A 19,804-nucleotide genomic window follows, 5' to 3' on the forward strand; every position below is an offset into this window, starting at 1 on the left:
AGAGAGCAGTAGTTCAGTATTAAAACTTTTATGTCCCTTAAAATGTAGATATTTTAAATTTATCTCCAAATACAGAAATTATACTTCTTAGTCACCTTATTTTTGTGTTACAATAAGTGTGAATATTTAGAATATTTTAAAAATGGGAGTGGTGGTGGTGGATCCTTCATCATTCTGTTTTAACAGAAATAGAACTGTAATGCCCTTGCTGACCCACTATGTGGTAAGTACTTTCAGGCCTGATACAGCTATATGTATAACAATTGAAGACTCAATATTACAGTGGTAGTTGAATGTGACAGCTTTGAGGACAGAGTGTTGGGGTGCATTTAGACCCTTGCTCTTCTGCTTATTTTGACCACAGGCAAGTTTCTTAACCTCTCAATGCATCAGTTGCCTCATATGTAAAATGAGGATAATAATAATACCTGAATTCATAGGGTTTTTGGGGATATTAAAATGAGATAATAATGTAAAGTGCTTAGGACAGTGCCCAGCTGGCACATTAATAAATGCTCAATGAATGTTATCATCATCATCATCATCATTATTGTTAACATCATTTGATAAATTGTTTAGGAATGAAGAAGGTATTTATTTTATGACTTTAGCTGTAGATTTTAAGATGCTATAATTAATTTTCATTATATGCCAAGTATATATGCAAGTATCTTTGTAGTAATGTGGTTTTCTCTTAACCTACTTATGCCTAGTGCTCCATTATTGGAACACTAAGCTTATGGGAGTTATTTATATCCTACTGCTCAAGGTCATTGCCAAGGTCTGATTTTTCACACAGAAAATTTGCAGCCTCTGGCATAAACGGGTTAATGATGTGTACTACATCCCCTAATGAGATCTTCTTCACTTCATATTCATGTTTGAAGTTTGTGAGAATTGGTTTGCATTTAGTTATCTGTAGTTTTGTAGACAATCTACAAAATGTTTTAACTTTCTGTCTTTTAGGGCCCAGTCTATGGCATGAATAGGCTTCCACCCCAACAGCATATTTATGCCTATCCGCAACAGATGCACACACCGCCAGTGCAAAGCTCATCTGCTTGTATGTTCTCTCAGGAGATGTATGGTCCTCCTGCATTGCGTTTTGAGTCTCCTGCAACAGGAATTCTATCGCCCAGGGGTGATGATTCCTTTAATTACAATGTTCAACAGACAAGCACAAATCCACCTTTGCCAGAACCAAGATATTTCACAAAACCTCCAATTGCAGCTCATGCTTCAAGATCTGCAGCATCTAAGGCTATAGAATTTGGGAAAACTAATTTTGTTCAGCCCATGCCGGGTGAAGGAATAAGGCCATCTTTGCCAACACCAGCACACGCAACACAGCCAGCTCCTTTTAAATTTAACTCAAATTTCAAATCAAATGATGATGACTTCACGTTTTCCTCACCACAGGTTGTGACACAGCCGCCTCCTGCAGCTTACAGTAACAGTGAAAGCCTTTTAGGTCTCCTGACTTCAGATAAACCCTTGCAAGGAGATGGCTATAGTGGACCCAAACCAATTCCTAGTGGTCAAACCATTGGGCCTCGAAATACATTCAATTTTGGAAGCAAAAATGTGTCTGGAATTTCATTTACAGAAAACATGGGGTCGAGTCAGCAAAAGAATTCTGGTTTTCGGCGAAGTGATGATATGTTTACTTTCCATGGTCCAGGGAAATCAGTATTTGGAACACCCACTTCAGAGACAGCAAACAAGAATCAGGAGACAGATGGAGGAAGTGCCCATGGGGATGATGATGATGACGGTCCTCACTTTGAGCCTGTAGTACCTCTTCTGGATAAGATTGAAGTAAAAACTGGTGAGGAAGATGAAGAAGAATTCTTTTGCAACCGCGCGAAATTGTTTCGTTTTGATGTAGAATCCAAAGAATGGAAAGAACGTGGGATTGGCAATGTAAAAATACTGAGGCATAAAACATCTGGTAAAATTCGCCTTCTAATGAGACGAGAGCAAGTATTGAAAATCTGTGCAAATCATTACATCAGTCCAGATATGAAATTGACACCAAATGCTGGATCAGACAGATCTTTTGTATGGCATGCCCTTGATTATGCAGATGAGTTGCCAAAACCAGAACAACTTGCTATTAGGTTCAAAACTCCTGAGGAAGCAGCACTTTTTAAGTGCAAGTTTGAGGAAGCCCAGAGCATTTTAAAATCCCCAGGAACAAATGTAGCCACAGCATCAAATCTGGCTGTCAGAATTGTAAAAGAACCCACAAGTCATGATAACAAGATAAGCAGGGCTCCAAAGAGTGGATTTGAAGGAATGTTCATCAGGAAACGACAGTGGAACTGTAGTGTTTGCTGTGTACAAAATGAGAGTTCTTTCTTAAAATATGTGGCTTGTGATGCCTCTAAACCAACTTATAAACCTATTGCAGAAGCTCCTTCAGCTTTCACATTGGGCTCAGAAATGAAGTTGCATGACTCTTCTGGAAGTCAGGTGGGAACAGGATTTAAAAGTAATTTCTCAGAAAAAGCTTTTAAGTTTGGCAATACAGAGCAAGGATTCAAATTTGGGCATGTGGATCAAGAAAATTCACCTTCATGTATGTTTCAGGGTTCTTCTAATACAGAATTTAAGTCAACCAAAGAAGGATTTTCCATCCCTGTGTCTGCTGATGGATTTAAATTTGGCATTTCGGAACCAGGAAATGAAGAAAAGAAAAGTGAAAAGCCTCTTGAAAATGATACTGGCTTCCAGGCTCAGGATATTAGTAGCCAGAAGAATGGTCGTGTTGTGATTGTTGGCCAAACAAGTAGCACGTTTACATTTGCAGATCTTGCAAAATCAACTTCAGGAGAAGGATTTCAGTTTGGCAAAAAAGAGCCCAATTTCAAGGGATTTTCAGGTGCTGGAGAAAAATTATTCTCATCACAATGCGGTAAAATGGCCAATAAAGCAAACACTTCTGGTGATTTTGAGAAAGATGATGATGCCTATAAGACTGAGGACAGCGATGACATCCATTTTGAACCAGTAGTTCAAATGCCTGAAAAAGTAGAACTTGTAACAGGAGAAGAAGATGAAAAAGTTCTGTATTCACAGCGGGTAAAACTATTTAGATTTGATGCTGAGATAAGTCAGTGGAAAGAAAGGGGCTTGGGGAACTTAAAAATTCTCAAAAATGAGGTCAATGGCAAACTAAGAATGCTGATGCGAAGAGAACAAGTACTAAAAGTGTGTGCTAATCATTGGATAACGACTACAATGAACCTGAAGCCTCTCTCTGGATCAGATAGAGCATGGATATGGTTAGCCATTGATTTCTCTGGTGGTGATGCCAAATTAGAGCAGTTGGCAGCAAAATTTAAAACACCAGAGCTGGCTGAAGAATTCAAGCAGAGATTTGAGGAATGCCAGCGGCTTCTGTTAGACATACCACTTCAAACTCCCCATAAACTTGTAGATACTGGCAGAGCTGCCAAGTTAATACAGAGAGCTGAAGAAATGAAGAGTGGACTGAAAGATATCAAAACATTTTTGACAAATGATCAAACAAAAGTCACTGAGGAAGAGCATAAGAGTTCAGATACAGATGCAGCCAGTGCCTCAGACACAACAATAAAACCCAATCCTGAAAACACTGGGCCCACATTAGAATGGGATAACTATGATTTAAGGGAAGATGCTTTGGATGATAGTGTTAGTAGTAGCTCAGTACATGCTTCTGTATTGGCAAGTAGCCCTGTGAGAAAAAATCTTTTCCGCTCTGGTGAGTCAACAACAGGATTTAACTTGAGTTTGAAATCTGCTTTGAGTCCATCTAAGTCTCCTGCCAAGTTGAATCAGAGTGGGACTTCAGTTGGCACTGATGAAGAATCTGATGTTACTCAAGAAGAAGAGAGAGATGGACAGTACTTTGAACCTGTTGTTCCTTTACCTGATCTAGTTGAAGTATCCAGTGGTGAGGAAAATGAACAAGTTGTTTTTAGTCACAGGGCAAAACTCTACAGATATGATAAAGATGTTGGTCAATGGAAAGAAAGGGGCATTGGTGATATAAAGATTTTACAGAATTATGATAATAAGCAAGCTCGTATAGTGATGAGAAGGGACCAAGTATTAAAACTTTGTGCCAATCACAGAATAACTCCAGACATGACTTTGCAAAACATGAAAGGAACAGAAAGAGTATGGGTGTGGACTGCATGTGATTTTGCAGATGGAGAAAGAAAAGTCGAGCATTTAGCTGTTTGTTTTAAACTACAGGATGTTGCAGACTCGTTTAAGAAAATTTTTGAGGGGGGAGGGGGGAGGGATAGCATTGGGAGATATACCTAATGCTAGATGATGAGCTGGTGGGTGCAGTGCACCAGCATGGCACATGTATACATACGTAACTTACCTGCACATTGCACACATATACTATAAAACCAAACGTATAATAATAATTTTTAAAAAAGGGTAATTAAATTAGAATAAATAAAATAAGAATATGTTCTTTTTGGAAAGCTTAAAAAAAATTTTTTTTTTGATGAAACAAAAACAGCCTAGGAAAAAGATTCTTTGATAACACCTCATGTTTCTCGGTCAAGCACTCCCAGAGAGTCACCATGTGGCAAAATTGCTGTAGCTGTATTAGAAGAAACCACAAGAGAGAGGACAGATGTTATTCAGAGTGATGATGTAGCAGATGCAGCTTCAGAAGTTGAAGTGTCTAGCACATCTGAAACAACAACAAAAGGAGTGGTTTCTCCTCCAAAGTTTATATTTGGTTCAGAGTCTGTTAAAAGCATTTTTAGTAGTGAAAAATCAAAACCATTTGCATTTGGCAACAGTTCAGCCACTGGGTCTTTGTTTGGATTTAGTTTTAATGCACCTTTGAAAAGTAACAATAGTGAAACTAGTTCAGTAGCCCAGAGTGGATCTGAAAGCAAAGTGGAACCTAACAAATGTGAACTGTCAAAGAACTCTGATATGGAACAGTCTTCAGATAGCAAAGTCAAAAATCTCTTTGCTTCCTTTCCAACGGAAGAATCTTCAATCAACTACACATTTAAAACACCAGAAAAGGGTAAGTACTTTGTTGTTAAGTTAAGCAAAGTTTTTCTTTCTTTTAATGTTTAGCTTGATGCAGACTGTTTGTAGGATACTAATGTTGGGATATAAATGATGCTTTGTGAACACCCCCAAAATATTTGAGCAATTTTTTTTTCTCCCTTAATAAGTTCACGGTGAGGTTTCAAAGAGCAAGAGAACTTAGTTTAAGACATTTCAGTAACTGGAAGATACTTCTATCATGCTAGGGCAGAGCAAAAGAACTCAGTACAGTATACGGACTCATGCTTGAATCATGCGCATTAACGTGAGTCTTTTTTTAAAGTGTTCATTTTCATTTGTTCAGTTTCTTTTGTCACTCAGAAAACATGATATTGAGGCTGGGCACGGTGGCTCACTCCTAGAATGCCAGCACTTTGGGAGGTTGGGGTGGGCAGATCACTTGAGCTCAGGAGTTCGAGACCAGCCTGGCCAACATGGTGAAACCCTGTTTCTACTGAAAATACAAAAATGAGCTGGGCATGGTGGTGCGTGCCTATAATTAGCAGCTACTCAGGAGGCTGAAGCAGGAGGATCGCTTGAGCATAGGAGATGGAGGTAGCAGTGAGCTGAAATCATGCCACTGCACTCCAGCCTGACTGAGTGACTGAGGGAGACTTTGTCTCCAAAAAAAAAAAAAAGAACATGATATTGAGATGTTCTCATTTTATATGTTGTATGTCAGTCTTGCTCATTTATTAAATGAGCAAAGAATGAAACTACAGGGATAAATGAATATGTAAGACAATCAGATTGGTGGTATAAATTGAGGGATTCTGGCTTTTTATGTTTTAAAAGCATATTCATTTTGTTTCCCAAAATGTTAAAAAATATTCTTTATTTTCTAGGATTTAATTTTAGCCTTTTTAAATCTAATCCCATGGCCTTTTGGACTAGCACCCCTTCCTCACAGCCTGAGAACAAAGGTATAGAACTAGCATTCTCAGTGTGACATAACAGCAGTTTTTAGCAGCTGGTAGCTCTTAGCAAAGTATTAATAACTGTGGCTGTATGAAATTAAGTACTTAACCACTACAACATGCATGTTAAAGAATGCCAGTTTAAGCAAAGTACCTTTTGACTGGTGGCATGACACCCTTGTTGGTTTGTTTTTTTAAAATGTACTGGGATGCTGATTTGTAATGTACTTCATTGCTCTGTTATTTCAGGTCTGCTCAGTGAAGACCTATGTTTTATCTAATGTTTATCTTTAGCCACTAACGTCTGCCAGTATTCAAATGTAGTGGCAACGGCATGTATACAATATGGAAGAGTGTCCCTGTAGAGCTGTTCTTTTGTGCATGGTTTAGAAAAATGTTGTATTTGAAAATGGACCCCATTTTTAACAGCCAGCATTCTACAGCTTGCGTATTATATATGTTTCACAGATCATTTTTAGAAGTGTGGCTACTAGAGTGGAAGAAGAAGTGGGATCTGTTGAAGGCCTTCAAGAACAGGTTAGGGAAGTGAAATCTCACCATTAGTGACCAGTAACACATCTTAGCCATGCCAAACAAGTACAATGATAAAGTAACAATCTCTGAATTTTTTTTTTTAAGTATACCGGTTTTATTACTAGCTAAGGTAGCTCTTAATCTTTTATTTTTAAAGATACGGTCTTTGAGAAATGTGAAAAGTGTTAACTTAAAAGTGGATGTATACTTGCGTATAGTTTCTGTGAGCTCTAGGTTAGGAATCCCTGACCTAAGAATGAATGTGCCTATACACTACTGTAGAACATAGAGCCTTATTCTGTTTTGAATCTGATAATGTCATTGTCCCAAGGGACCTTAGAAATGAAGACTTTAGACATGAGTAAACTGAGGCCAAGAGAGGCTATCTGATTTACCCAAGGTGTCTTTACTGAGTAATAGCAGAAGTGGAACAAGAATCTGTATCTTACGGTGTACTGTTATTTCTCCTAGCTAGGAAATGATACTAATTTTTTGTTTATAATGAAGGAGAGGGGCCCTCTCCCTCCCCCTCCCCCCTCCCCTCCCCCTCCCTCTCCCTCTCCCTTCTTCGGTCTCCCTCTCCTTCTTTTTTCGGTCTCCCTCTGTTGCCGAAGCTGGACTGTACTGCCGTGATCTTGGCTCGCTGCAACCTCCCTGCCTCAGGCTCCTGTGACTCTCCTGCCTCGGCCTGCCGGGTGCCTGGGATTGCAGGCGCGCGCCGCCACGCCTGAATGGTTTTTGTATTTTTGGTGGAGACGGGGTTTCGCCGTGTTGACCAGGCTGGTCTCCAGCTCCTGGCCTCGAGTGATCTGCCTGCCTCGGCCTCCCGAGGTGCTGGGATTGCAGACGGAGTCTCGCTCACTCAGTGCTCAATGGTGCTCAGGCTAGAGTGCAGTGGCGTGATCTCGGCTCGCTACAACCTCCACCTACCAGCCTCCTGCCTTGGGCTCTTAAAGTGCTAAGATTACAGCCTCTGCCCCGCCGCCACCCCGTCTAGGAAGTGAGGAGCGTCTCTGCCTGGCCGCCCATCGTCTGGGATGTGAGGAGCGCCTCTGCCCGGCCGCCCCATCTGGGAAGTGAGGAGCGCCTCTGCCCAGCTGCCATCCCGTATAGGAAGTGAGGAACGTCTCTACCCGGCCGCCCATCGTCTGGGATGTGAGGAGCGCCTCTGCCCAGTCGCCCAACGTCTGGGAAGTGAGGAGTGCCTCTGCCCGGCCGCCCTGTCTGGGAGGTGAGGAGCACCTCTGCCCGGCCGCCCTGTCTGGGAGGAAGTGAGGAGCGCCTCTGCCCAGCCGCCACCCCGTCTGGGAGGAAGTGAGGAGCGCCTCTGCCGGGCCACCCCGTCTGGGAGGTGTACCCAACAGCTCCGAAGAGACAGCGACCATCAGGAGCAGGCCATGAGGACGATGGTGGTTTTGTTGAAAAGAAGGGTGGAAGTGTGGGGAAAGGAAGGAGAGATCAGATTGTTGCTGTGTCTGTGTAGAAAGAGGTGGGCATAGGAGACTCCATTTTGTTCTGACTAGGAGAAATTCTTCTGCCTCGGGATGCTGTTGATCTATGGCCTTTCCCCCAGCCCCGTGCTCTCTGAAACATGTGCTGTGTCAACTCAGAGTTAAATGGATTAAGGGCGGTGCAAGATGTGCTTTGTTAAACAGATACTTGAAGGCAGCATGCTCTTTAAGAGTCATCACCACTCTCTAATCTCAAGTACCCAGGGACACAAACACTGCAGAAGGCCGCAGGGACCTCTGCCTAGGAAAACCAGAGACCTTTGTTCATGTGTTTGTCTCCTGACCTTCTCTCCACTATTATCCTATGATCCTGCCACATCCCCCTCTCCGAGAAACACCCAAGAATGATCAATAAATACTTCATTAAAAAAAAAAAAAAAAAAGTAAGGTGGGAAGGGAGAAGAGAGTGAGTGGTAATCAGGCAGGATTTGATGAAAAAAAAAAAAAAACCCACAGCAGCCATAAAATCCAATCTTAGGAAGCACTTAAATGAGAAGTTTTGGCACTTAATGAAGAAAACTGCAAAACTTATATAGGACGACTATTATTTGAACTATCAGTTCTCAGATTGGTTTATAAATTCTAAGACAAATTCGTTAAAAATTGTAGATTTTTTTTGGCTGGATCTTGAGAGGATTCTAAGTTTTAAGTAAAAAACTAGCAAGAGTAGCTAAATTTTTTGTAAATGAAGAGAAAAAAGTGACATCCTACTGAAAGAGACACTAAAACTTATCACAGTTACAGTAATGTGGTAGAACTCTGATGCAAGAATGGTACAGATTAATGTAGCAGAAGAGATGGATACTTCCGCATAACAACAAACAGGTGCCAGGCTCTCTTCTAAGCACTTTACATATCTCAATACACTGAATTCTCAAAACAACCCCCAAGTATATTAGCATCAACACTTTACAAGTGAGGACTCTGAGGCATAAATAGATGAAGGAACTCAAAGTCACAGACTCAGATTTCTTAAGACACCTCGGGGTCACAGAACAAGTAACAGAGCAGAGCTGAAATTTTAATTCAGGGAGTCTCGTTCCAGATCTATTGTTTCATCAACTAAACTATACCATCTCAGTAAAGTTTGAAACAGAAACCAATGAAGAAAGAAATTCCTTCTAAGGAATTAGGTTTTTATTTCACTCCACATACCAAAATGTATTCTGGATGGGTTAAAAAATTTTGTGAAAAATATTTTTTAAAAACCTGGAATGAAGTACTTGATCTTTTTTTTAACTGACTTCTGGATACAAAAGACTTTTTCAAACTTTAGATACTAAATTTAGGCCAGGTGCAGTTGCTCACGCCTGTAATTCTAGCACGTTGGGAGGCCAAGGTGGGTGAGCCACTTGAGGCCAGGAGTTTGAGATCAGCCTGGCCAACACAGCGAAACCCTGTCTCTACAAAATATACAAAATTTAGCTGGGCATGGTGGCACACACATTCATGGTGACTGTAGTCCTAGCTACTCGGATGGCTGAGGCACGAGAATCACTTGAACCTGGAAGGTGGCAGTTGCAGTGAGCGGAGATTGTACCACTGCACCCCTACCTAAAGTATTTTAACAAATTACAAAGGAAAAGATTGATTTAACTACTTGAAATTGATATGTCTGGTCTACCTCTGGAAGAAATTAATAGATTATAGGGTCTCTTAAAATGTAAAGAAGCAAGTTCCTCATGTAACTTGCTCTTACGAAGAAGCCCATATATAAATTTTAAATGGGTTTTTTAATGGATTTATAAGATCTTTATATATAAGCATACTAATTCTTTGTCATGTATAAATTTAAATTTTCAAATTTCATTACCATATTTTCATATGTAATATAAACTTATGTATAAAAATGTGACAGGATTTAAGGTAGAACCAGAGGTGCTGAAATGTTTAAGAATGTTGATCACTTTTAAAAACACATATACCTATGCTCTATTAGGTTCTTCAGGATGCATCATTATAAAGATACTGAGTAATTTTTGGAGTTTGTTAATTTGGCTAGTTTTTTCAGTGTTCATATCACTTGTAATAACTTGTATCAGTTTATTAAAAGATCTGAACACACAGGAGTCCTAGAGGGACAATAATTTGTAATTATTCAGATGTTTAGAAGTGTCTACCGTGCATAAGGAAAGTAGACTCTGGTATGCATGGCATTCGTTTTTGTTCCAAGACTCCCCTTAGGAATAATACTTGATTAAAATCAGAATTTCCCAAAGGGAGCCATTATTTATTATGCCTTGGCATAGCAATTCAGTTTTTACAGCTATTGACAGCAATTGGAACCAGAATGAGTAAAAATGAAGAAGGCCAGATAGAGACTAAGAGGATAAATATCTCTGATTTCTAGAGGAGCCTACCCAAATACTAAACAAGCACAGAATCTTCTTTCTATGGAAAAGAAAAGACCCTAGTGATACCTCAACCCTGTATGCATGTGTGCCAAGAAGTAGCAAACTCAGATAAATAAACATAGAAAAACATACTTTGGGAGGCCATAGCTTGAGGATTGCCTGAGGTCAGGAGTTTGAGACCAGTCTGGCCACATGGGGAAACCCCATCTCTCCTAAAAAATACAAAAAATTAGCTGGATGTGGTGGTTGAGGCAGGAGAATTGCTTGAACCAGGGAGGTGGAGGTTGCAGTGAGCTGAGATCGCGCCACTGCACTCCAGCCTAGAGACAGAGCGAGACAACGTCTCAAAAAAAATAAAACATAAGCCAGATTCTAGATTCCCAAGTCTTGTCTTCTGCCACTGAAATCACTAAATGGACAGACTATAAAATCAAAATTCAGATTGTAACAGTCAGCCACCAGTTGAGTCAAATAATTGACCATATGTAAATGAGAATTAGAAACAAAAGTGCGTTAGTCAAGGATCTGATCTGGGAAGCAAGAGCCGGGCATGGTGGCCCACACCTGTTATCCTAGCACTTTGGGAGACCTAGGCAGGCAGATTGCCTGAGCTCAGGAGTTTGAGACCAGCCCGGGCAACATGGCGAAACCCTGTCATCTACTAAAACTGCAAATATTAGTTGGCTGTAGTGGCACACACCTGTAGTCCCAGCTACTTGGGAGGCGGAGGGAGGAGAATCGCTTGAACCCAGGAGACAGAGGTTACAGTGAGCTGAGGTTGCACCACTGCACTCCAGCCTGGGCGACAGAGCAAGACCCCATCTCAAAAAAAAGATTTCGCAAGCACGATCCAAAAGAGCATAAATGCCACACAAGACCTAGCAGAGGCCAGGCTCAGTGGCTCATGCCTGTAATTCCAACACTTTGGGAGGCTTGAGGCATGCGGATCACATGAGGTCAATTCAAGACCAGCTTGGCCAACACGGTGAAACCCTGTCTCCACTAAAAATACAAAAATTAGCCGGTTGTGGTGACACATGCCTGTAATCCCAACTACCCCGGAGGCTGAGGCAGGAGAATCATTGGAACCCAGGAGGCGAAGGCTGCAGTGAGCCAAGATCGCGCCACTGCACTCCAGCCTGGTGACAGAGCGAGACTCCATCTTAAAAAAAAAAAAACCACCAGAGAAGCCTGTGGAGGTGAGCCAAGGACACAAGAGGTCCAGGTCCTCAGGAAAGCCACTGCCAGGCTTCACAGTCCTCTTGGTTAATGTCGTTTCTCTTTTACGCATAATATCTCAGTGGAACTTCCAAATATAAACTTTGCAAGAAAACATAAACAGTGTGCTAGCAATAAAACCACAATTAGATACCACCTCACATCAATCAGGATGGCTACTATTAAAATGTCAAAAAAATAACAGGTGCTGGTAAGGTTGCAGAGAAAAAGGAACACTTACACTTTTGGTGGGAGTGTAAATTAGTTCAGCCATTGTGGAAAACAGATTCCTCAAAGACCTAAAAACAGAAATACCATTTGACCCAGCAATCCCGTTACTGGGTATATACCCAAAGGAATGTAAGTCATTGTGTCATAAAGCCACATGTACGTGTATGTTCTCTGCAGCACTATTCATGATAGCAAAGACGTGGAATCAACCGAAGGGCCTGTCAGTGGTAGACTGGATAAAGAAAATTGGTATATATACACCATGGAATACTACACAGCCATAAAAAATATGAGATTATGTCCTTTGCAGGGACATGTATGAAGCTGGAAGCCACTATCCTTAGCAAACTAATGCAGGAACGGAAAGTAAATACCACATGTTCTCATTTATAAGTGGGAGCTAAATGATGAGAACACATGGACACATACAGACGAGCAACAGACACTGGGGCCTAACAGAAGGTGGAGGGGTAGGGGGAGGGAGAGGATCAGAAAAATAAGTAATGGGTACCAGGCTTAGTACTTGGATGGGGAAATAATCTGTTCAACAAACCCCTGTGACACAAGTTGGCCTACATAACAAACCTGCACATGTACCCCTGAACTTAAAAGTTAAAAAATTTTTTTAAAACACCATTTTGCTAGTAATTTTGCAGGCACATTTATGGGAAGAAAATAGAAGTTTTCCAGAAACGAAGGCAAAAACAGGATTTATAAGGAAGGAGAGAGAGAGAAAAACATAAAGAACTACATGCAATCTCGAAACTGAATCTCATTTACATATTTTGGTGGATAACCTAATTAGCTTGTGTGTGGCAAAAAAGTCTGATCATTCTGTCCTTCAGTAGGCCAACTAGGAATATCAAAGAAAATTCAGTTGGCTTTGGATTCTTAAGGAAATACTGAAAGTGTCACTGCAGAGTGTGAGAGACTAAATCTATGAATGTCTTCCAGTGTTCTTTCATTAGCACCTTTACCTTATTAGGTCAGGCCTGGAATATTTCTCTCATCAGAATTCTTCAGGTGGAGTTAGGTATCCAGGTTAAACTTTTTATCCTCTGTCCTTAAATTGTGTTTATTAAACGTTTTATCTATCCTTAAATTGTGGTTACATTTCAGAAGTTCATTTTTGTTAATGAGTAGAATATTTAACCTTGGAGCTATTATATTGTTTATATTTAAAATTTTCTTCTGCTTTCATATGTTTCCCCCACCCTTCAATACTAAAAGTTACCCAAAATATGCTAATTTTATTACCTAATGCCAGTTAGGTATTCTCTTCAACTTGGGTAAATATTTTAAGCATCCAGAATGGACTCATGAATCTTAAGGTGGCTTGATGATGAAGTCTGACCTGTTGAATGCATAATAATATGCCAAAGTTAAATCCTTCTTTTATTGAAGAATCTTTTATTAGAATATGAAAAGCAGTCAGAGCAACTGGATGTGGAAAAAGAACGTGCTGATAATTTTGAGCGTCATATTGAAGACCTTACAAGACAATTAAGAAATTCGACTTTGCAGGTAATTTTTTAATAAATCCAAAAATGAAAACTATAACAGGTATATTTTAATCTCAATACTTTTTGCATAAAAAATTAAATATAGTCAGAAACAGAATTTATTCCCCCCCACTTCACCCTCCTTCCCACTTAGGAGAGAAGAATAAGACGAAACAGCTAGCAACTATCTTGCTTATTATTCTAATCTCAGTTCCCCTAGAGAATTGTTTGTTTGTTTGGGGGTTTGTTTGTTTTTCATTTCTGCTCTTTGCTCTGCCAGTGCAACCTGATCTCTTGTAAGGTTTACCATATTAGTATTTCAATGACAGATTTTAAAACTGATTCTTAATATTATTCTGTAGCATGGACTTGGAAATCTTCATTTGTCACACTATGCCAATATTCTCATTAATGTACCTGTTCATTCTTCCTCTGCTGTATATGTTTTCTGCATGTTTATAGTAATGAATCATTTGTCATTTCAGTGTGAAAAAATAAATTCTAATACTGAAGATCTCCTGGCTCGTATTGAGACACTACAGTCTAATGCCAAATTATTAGAAGTACAGATTTTAGAAGTCCAGAGAGCCAAAGCAATGATAGACAAAGAATTAGAAGCTGAAAAACTTCAGAAAGAACAGAAGATAAAGGTAAAAACAATCCTGTGAGATTGATTCACATATATATGATGCATTTACCAAAATATTATTTAAATGAAGGGAAGACTTACTAAAGAGTAGCATTTATGAATACAGCAGAGTTCATTAATTCCTTAATACCAACCATAAATTTGAGAATCCATGCTGTGATTTGGGGGTGTATACATTTTAAACATTGAAGTATTCCCAAACTTTCTGTATTTTAGCATGTCAGATTTATTTTATTTATTTATTTATTTTTATTTTTTATTTTTTATTTATTTATTTTTTTTTTTTTTTGAGACAGAGTCTCGCTCTGTCGCCCAGGCTGGAGTGCAGTGGCGCAATCTCAGCTCACTGCAAGCTCCACCTCCCGGGTTCACACCATTCTCCTGCCTCAGCCTCCCGAGTAGCTGGGATTACAGGCAGTCACCACCATGCCCAGCTAATTTTTCGTGTATGTTTTTAGTGGAGACGGGGTTTCACTGTGTTAGCCAGGATGGTCTCAATCTCCTGACCTTGTGATCCACCCGCCTCAGCCTCCCAAAGTGCTGGGATTACAGGTGTGAGACACCACGCCAGGCTGTCAGATTTATTTTAAAGCCCCTTAAAAATACCTTTTTAATGTTGGTTGGGTTGTGTGGGTTGTTTTTATTTTTAATTTCAGGAACATGCCACTACTGTAAATGAACTTGAAGAACTTCAGGTACAACTTCAAAAGGAAAAGAAACAGCTTCAGAAAACCATGCAAGAATTAGAGCTGGTTAAAAAGGTAAAATAAAACACCAGGATGAAAATTGATGTAATGTTCACATTGTTCTGTTTTGTTGTTCTATTTGTTCTGTTCTCTCTGCGATCTCATGCTGTGGCCCAGGCTGGAGTGCAGTGGCATGATCTCGGCTCACTGCAACCTCCGCCTCCCGAGTTCAAGCAATTCTTGTGCCTCAGCCTCCCAGGTAGCCGAGATTCCACGCATGCGTCAGCACACCCGACTAATTTTTTGTATTTTTGGTAGAGATGGAGTTTCACCAATTTGGTTAGGCTCATCTGGAACTCCTGACCTCAAATGATCCACCCATCTCAGCCTCTCAGAGTGCTGGGATTACAGGTGTGAGCCACCGCACTCAGCCTGCATTGTTAAACTGTTCTATACATGTTGAAAAGAAGTATTTTAGAATGTTACTTGTGGTACTAAAATAATGCTTTATAAATTATCTGCTCAAAAAATTGAAAATTTAACTTAATTCTCTAAGTACCAGTCCTTTCAGAAGCATCTAGGCTCCTGATTTACAAGATTTTGGTTTGACATTTCATTTTGTATACATGATTGTTGTATGACACATTAAGATTTAATTAATGTCAAAGCTTGAAATTTGTATTATACTTAAAACTTTGGCTGACTTTACTCCTTCAAAGATGAGGCTAAAAAGAAATGTACTATAAGAGCCACTTGACATATTAGTATTTTATAAATAAGAGCTCCGCAAGCTACAACTGTCAGTTGTAGTTAGTTATAATGAAATAAAATGAAACTAAGAAAGTTGGGTTAAACTACTAGAAAATATTTTGTGAAATTAAAAACTAGAAAATATCCAACTCCTCATTTCTTTGTTACAGTGTAAACGATTTCAGTATTACAGAAAAGCACCCATTTATTGCTGTGGCATCATTTTAGCAATTTTACAAATGACAAAAAAAATTTACAAATGAACTGATCTACTATTGTGTAAATCTTCTACTTATAAAATGTGCAGGATGCCCAACAGACCACATTGATGAATATGGAAATAGCTGATTATGAACGTTTGATGAAAGAACTAAATCAAAAGTTAACTAATAAAAACAACAAGATAGAAGATTTGGAGCAAGAAATAAAAATTCAAAAACAGAAACAAGAAACCCTACAAGAAGAAATAAGTGAGTTAAAGAAAATTCACTTTACCTTTTAATTATTTCATCATAACAACTTGATTTGGTGGGGGGCATTACTTGTTTATTTCACCAGTCTTTCACTGTCAGTCGGGTGTTTAACACAGTGATAAATGTTACTGGGGACCCAGAATGGGTGTAAAACTATTTGCCATGAAGATGTTTATAGTCCACATTTATTCACTTTAACATTTCTTAAGTACCTTGCTGTTTCCTGGTCTGGGTTCACTACGATTGTCTATGGGTTGTAATTGTTACAGCCAGGAGATGGGTACAGTAGAGTTTATGGCACTGTTGTTACTACTGTCACATATGTCTGAAGTATTCCGTAATAAAAAGCTAAAACAGGCTTAAAGATAAGCCAATACAAAGAAGACATATTTGTGTATTCAAATTCACTGATAAAAATTGTTACATCTTTTTCTGCTGAAATTATTTCTTGTGCTAGCTTCATTACAGTCTTCAGTACAACAATATGAAGAAAAAAACACCAAAATCAAGCAATTGCTTGTGAAAACCAAAAAGGAACTGGCAGATTCAAAGCAAGCAGTACGTTAATTTTTCAGTTTCGTATTTTAGTACTTGTTCATAATTTATTTATGAGTAACATTAAAAAAAATTTAACCAAGATTCTCATTCTGTAGGAAACTGATCACTTAATACTTCAAGCATCTTTAAAAGGTGAGCTGGAGGCAAGCCAGCAGCAAGTAGAAGTCTATAAAGTAAGGGTTTTACTTTTTAAGATTAAAAAAAGTTTTTTCATGTAGAAGTGAAGTACCATTTAGAGATTTTATTAATTATCCTATAAGGATATCTAGAAAGATTCCTCAACATTTTGAGGAAATTACAACAATAAATCAAGTCTGGCATATAACTGGAGTATATTGGTTAGCTCAAGCTAGATTATGTTCACGTATTTGGAAATTCATAATATACTATAGAATAGTGCAAAATAAAATAAGCCTGCATCTGAACTTAATGATATTGCAGTCACAAGAACAGTTTATAAAATGATTTTATACGTTTGCTATGTTTGTGTATAGTTTTATATATATATAATGTCTTGAAGTATTTAAACATTGTATGTTAAATATGTAGTCTGGGATGTTCATTTTTTTGAATTGATGTTGGTTTAAGAAAAGATAGCTTAGTGAGAAAATGTTCTACTTGTCTCTACTTTTTCAATAATAATACATAAAAATATTTCACTACTTAATTATGCCTTATATGTACTTATGTCTCAAACCTAAAGTTTGTATTTTAAGGAAAACCTCTTTAACTAGTGAAAATAGGATTTGCTAAAGCTAAATTTAAAGATTTACCCCCAGATACAGCTGGCTGAAATAACATCAGAGAAGCACAAAATCCACGAGCACCTGAAAACCTCTGCGGAACAGCACCAGCGTACGCTAAGTGCGTACCAGCAGAGAGTGACAGCACTACAGGAAGAGAGCCGTGCTGCCAAGGTGCGTTCTTCAGCCACAGCAAGCCACTGGGATTTTATTATCAGCTAGTCATTGGTTTACTCCAGGGCTGTGCTCTCCCTTTTTAGTATTTTGCTGTTAAGAGCACTTATTAGATTAAGACCTGTTCAGTTAATCTGGGTCTAACCCCAATCCCATGCCAACCCTAATCGTAACTTGGATCACTTTTTTTGCCAAAAGGAAAAACATGATGTTTTTTCCATTTCAACCTTGTTTTGCAATTTATGTGTCACTTATTTATAAAGCTTTTTTTATGAGAAAAGTGTTACAGTTCTTAGGGCTAAGTGATTATAAATAACATTTTAATAGCATGGCTGTGGGGGGCCTGCTTTCTTGTCATCATCCGAAACAGACACAGTGCCGTGGTTGTGTTAGATGCAGCTCTTATTTAAGCAATCATGCCAACACTGTTGTGGGAGTTTACAGATCACTTCAAGAAAGTGGAACACCTAGAACTTAACACTTATCCACCCTGTTTTGAAAACTGAAGTTCAAATAACTTAATTTCTTTGAGTTAATTTGCATGTTAATCATGTAAACCAAAGTTTCAGGGAAGATGTACCAGTTTTCTAACTGCCTATCACCAGGGTTTACCACGAGATCATCTTATATATAGTGATGTTTGCTTGATATTCTCCAACACTTATTCTTTAGGAAAGTTACTGCAAATTACATTGCTAACACAAATAAAGTACTGTTGATTCCTCTAAAGTAATTCAGTCTTTCAGTAAGTGTTTTTTGAGCACCTACTATGTGCCAGTCAGTTTTCATAGCATTTTGAGATATCTTTAGGAGTCTTTCCTCTTCTTCAGAAATATTAAAAACTAATGGTATTGTTACTGTCTGTGCCCAAGTATGAAGAAATAGCCTTCTCTTTATATAGTCTCCACTTTTAAAAAATGTTTTAATATTCATACTTTCTCTATAGCAGATTGTGAAAATGGTTCCAGAGGAATGTGATAATTAGGCTAACTAATTAATATCTGTATTACCCAGAGACTACAGTTAATATAAACACCTCTGTAACAACTGAGACAGAACAGTGAACTTTTGTCAGCACAATCATTCTGATTCCAGATGGGGGGTTTAAGCATTTAGCTTTCAAATTGGTAAATTCATAAATGTCAGTGATACTGCCTGAGAATAGACACTTTACCCTACCTCTAATTTTTATCCTGCTTAGACTATTTTTGTAACCTCCGATGGTTCTTCCTTCGCTTTCTTGGTAGATATTGTTTGAACAAAATGCTTGCAGAGAAATGTGTATACACTAGTATTTTCTAGATTCATTAATCAATATGAACTTAGTAATGAAGATTTCTTTTCTGAAACATGGTATTTTATTGCATTTCTCCTTTCAGCCACTAAACCCTGTTTTAAACCTTGTATGGTGCCCATATGTGTAGCAGGTAGAAAAAATATCTTGGAAAAGTACAGACTAAACTGTTAACAACGTTTATCTACCTGTGGAATTGGGATTTTATCCTGCCAGGCATGAGAGTAATAATAAGGGGCTTTTACTTTTTTCTCTGGCAGCTTTTGTATTTTTTTAATTTTTATGAGAGAATTCTGTGGATCCCCTGTATAAAAGGAAATTTATTTATTTATTTATTTATTTACTTTTTACCAAAGCCAAACATATAAAACATGAAAACTACAGGTAAACCATTAAAAGTGATGGTTCCCAAATTGTAGGCCCACTGGTTAGTTTCAGGCTGAGTACATAAAAATCACATTGAAAACTACTAAAAGTAGGGAATTCCTAGAACCACTACTGAGATCCTGATTCAGTGGGTGTAACATGAAAACTAGACGTCTCTATTTTCAACAAGGTACTCCAGTGATTCTCATGTGCAGTGAGATTTGAAACAGCGATAGTAAACCAAGTCTGTGTTTGTTGTGGTTCATGTTAATCGACTCAAAAATGGATACTGTCCGCTAAAGTTTTCTGAGTAAATCAAAAGAGTGTGGGTTTTGTTTTTTTTTTAATGTTTTCAGGGTAGTAGATAAAAGGGAGATTAATCTTACATTTATGTGAGCTACCACATACGATGATGTGAAGAAGTGAACTAATTAAAAGTATAATTATTTTATGCTTTAAATATAGTCCTATTTTCTGATGAACCATGAAAGAAGTTCCTAATCTGGACAACACAACACAGTTTCTTAACTGGAGTTCTTCATCTGAAATGTGTGACAGATTATTTGAACTAGATGACAGCCAGTGTCAGTTCTCATCAAGTTATTTCACAATGAGTACAGTGTAGGTATGTAGGAGAGAAGTTGATTCATACATTCAGTAGAGGTCTTAGAGCTAATTCTCTTGCAGAACCCAGTTGAGAAAGGCTGTCAGCATATAAAGTTGAAAGATCTTCTGTAACTAAGTTTCTCATCTTTCAGATTGTGTTCA

The 19,804-nt window shown here is 38.5% G+C and overlaps 1 protein-coding gene across 6 annotated transcripts in view; it reads left to right on the forward strand.

The window, feature by feature from the left end:
- LOC129051840 (ranBP2-like and GRIP domain-containing protein 3) overlaps positions 1-13,365 on the forward strand; it is a 55,199-nt gene extending 41,834 nt beyond the window's left edge. For 3 of the 6 annotated variants that reach the window (XR_010138402.1, XR_010138405.1, XR_010138406.1), the window contains 2 exons: positions 967-5,050; positions 13,246-13,365. Coding sequence is in view for 1 of the 6 variants with exons in the window: in XM_063719265.1 (XP_063575335.1) it covers positions 967-989 (23 nt within the window). In the remaining 5 variants the exon portion in view is untranslated. Of the gene's footprint in view, positions 1-966; positions 5,051-5,921; positions 6,000-6,461; positions 6,531-13,245 lie in introns of those variants that run through there. The other 3 variants (XR_010138404.1, XR_010138403.1, XM_063719265.1) reach the window with 3 other exon arrangements.
- The last annotated feature ends 6,439 nt before the right edge of the window (positions 13,366-19,804 follow it).

The sequence above is a fragment of the Pongo abelii genome, chromosome 20, assembly GCF_028885655.2.
Source record: "Pongo abelii isolate AG06213 chromosome 20, NHGRI_mPonAbe1-v2.0_pri, whole genome shotgun sequence".
NCBI lineage: Eukaryota > Metazoa > Chordata > Mammalia > Primates > Hominidae > Pongo > Pongo abelii.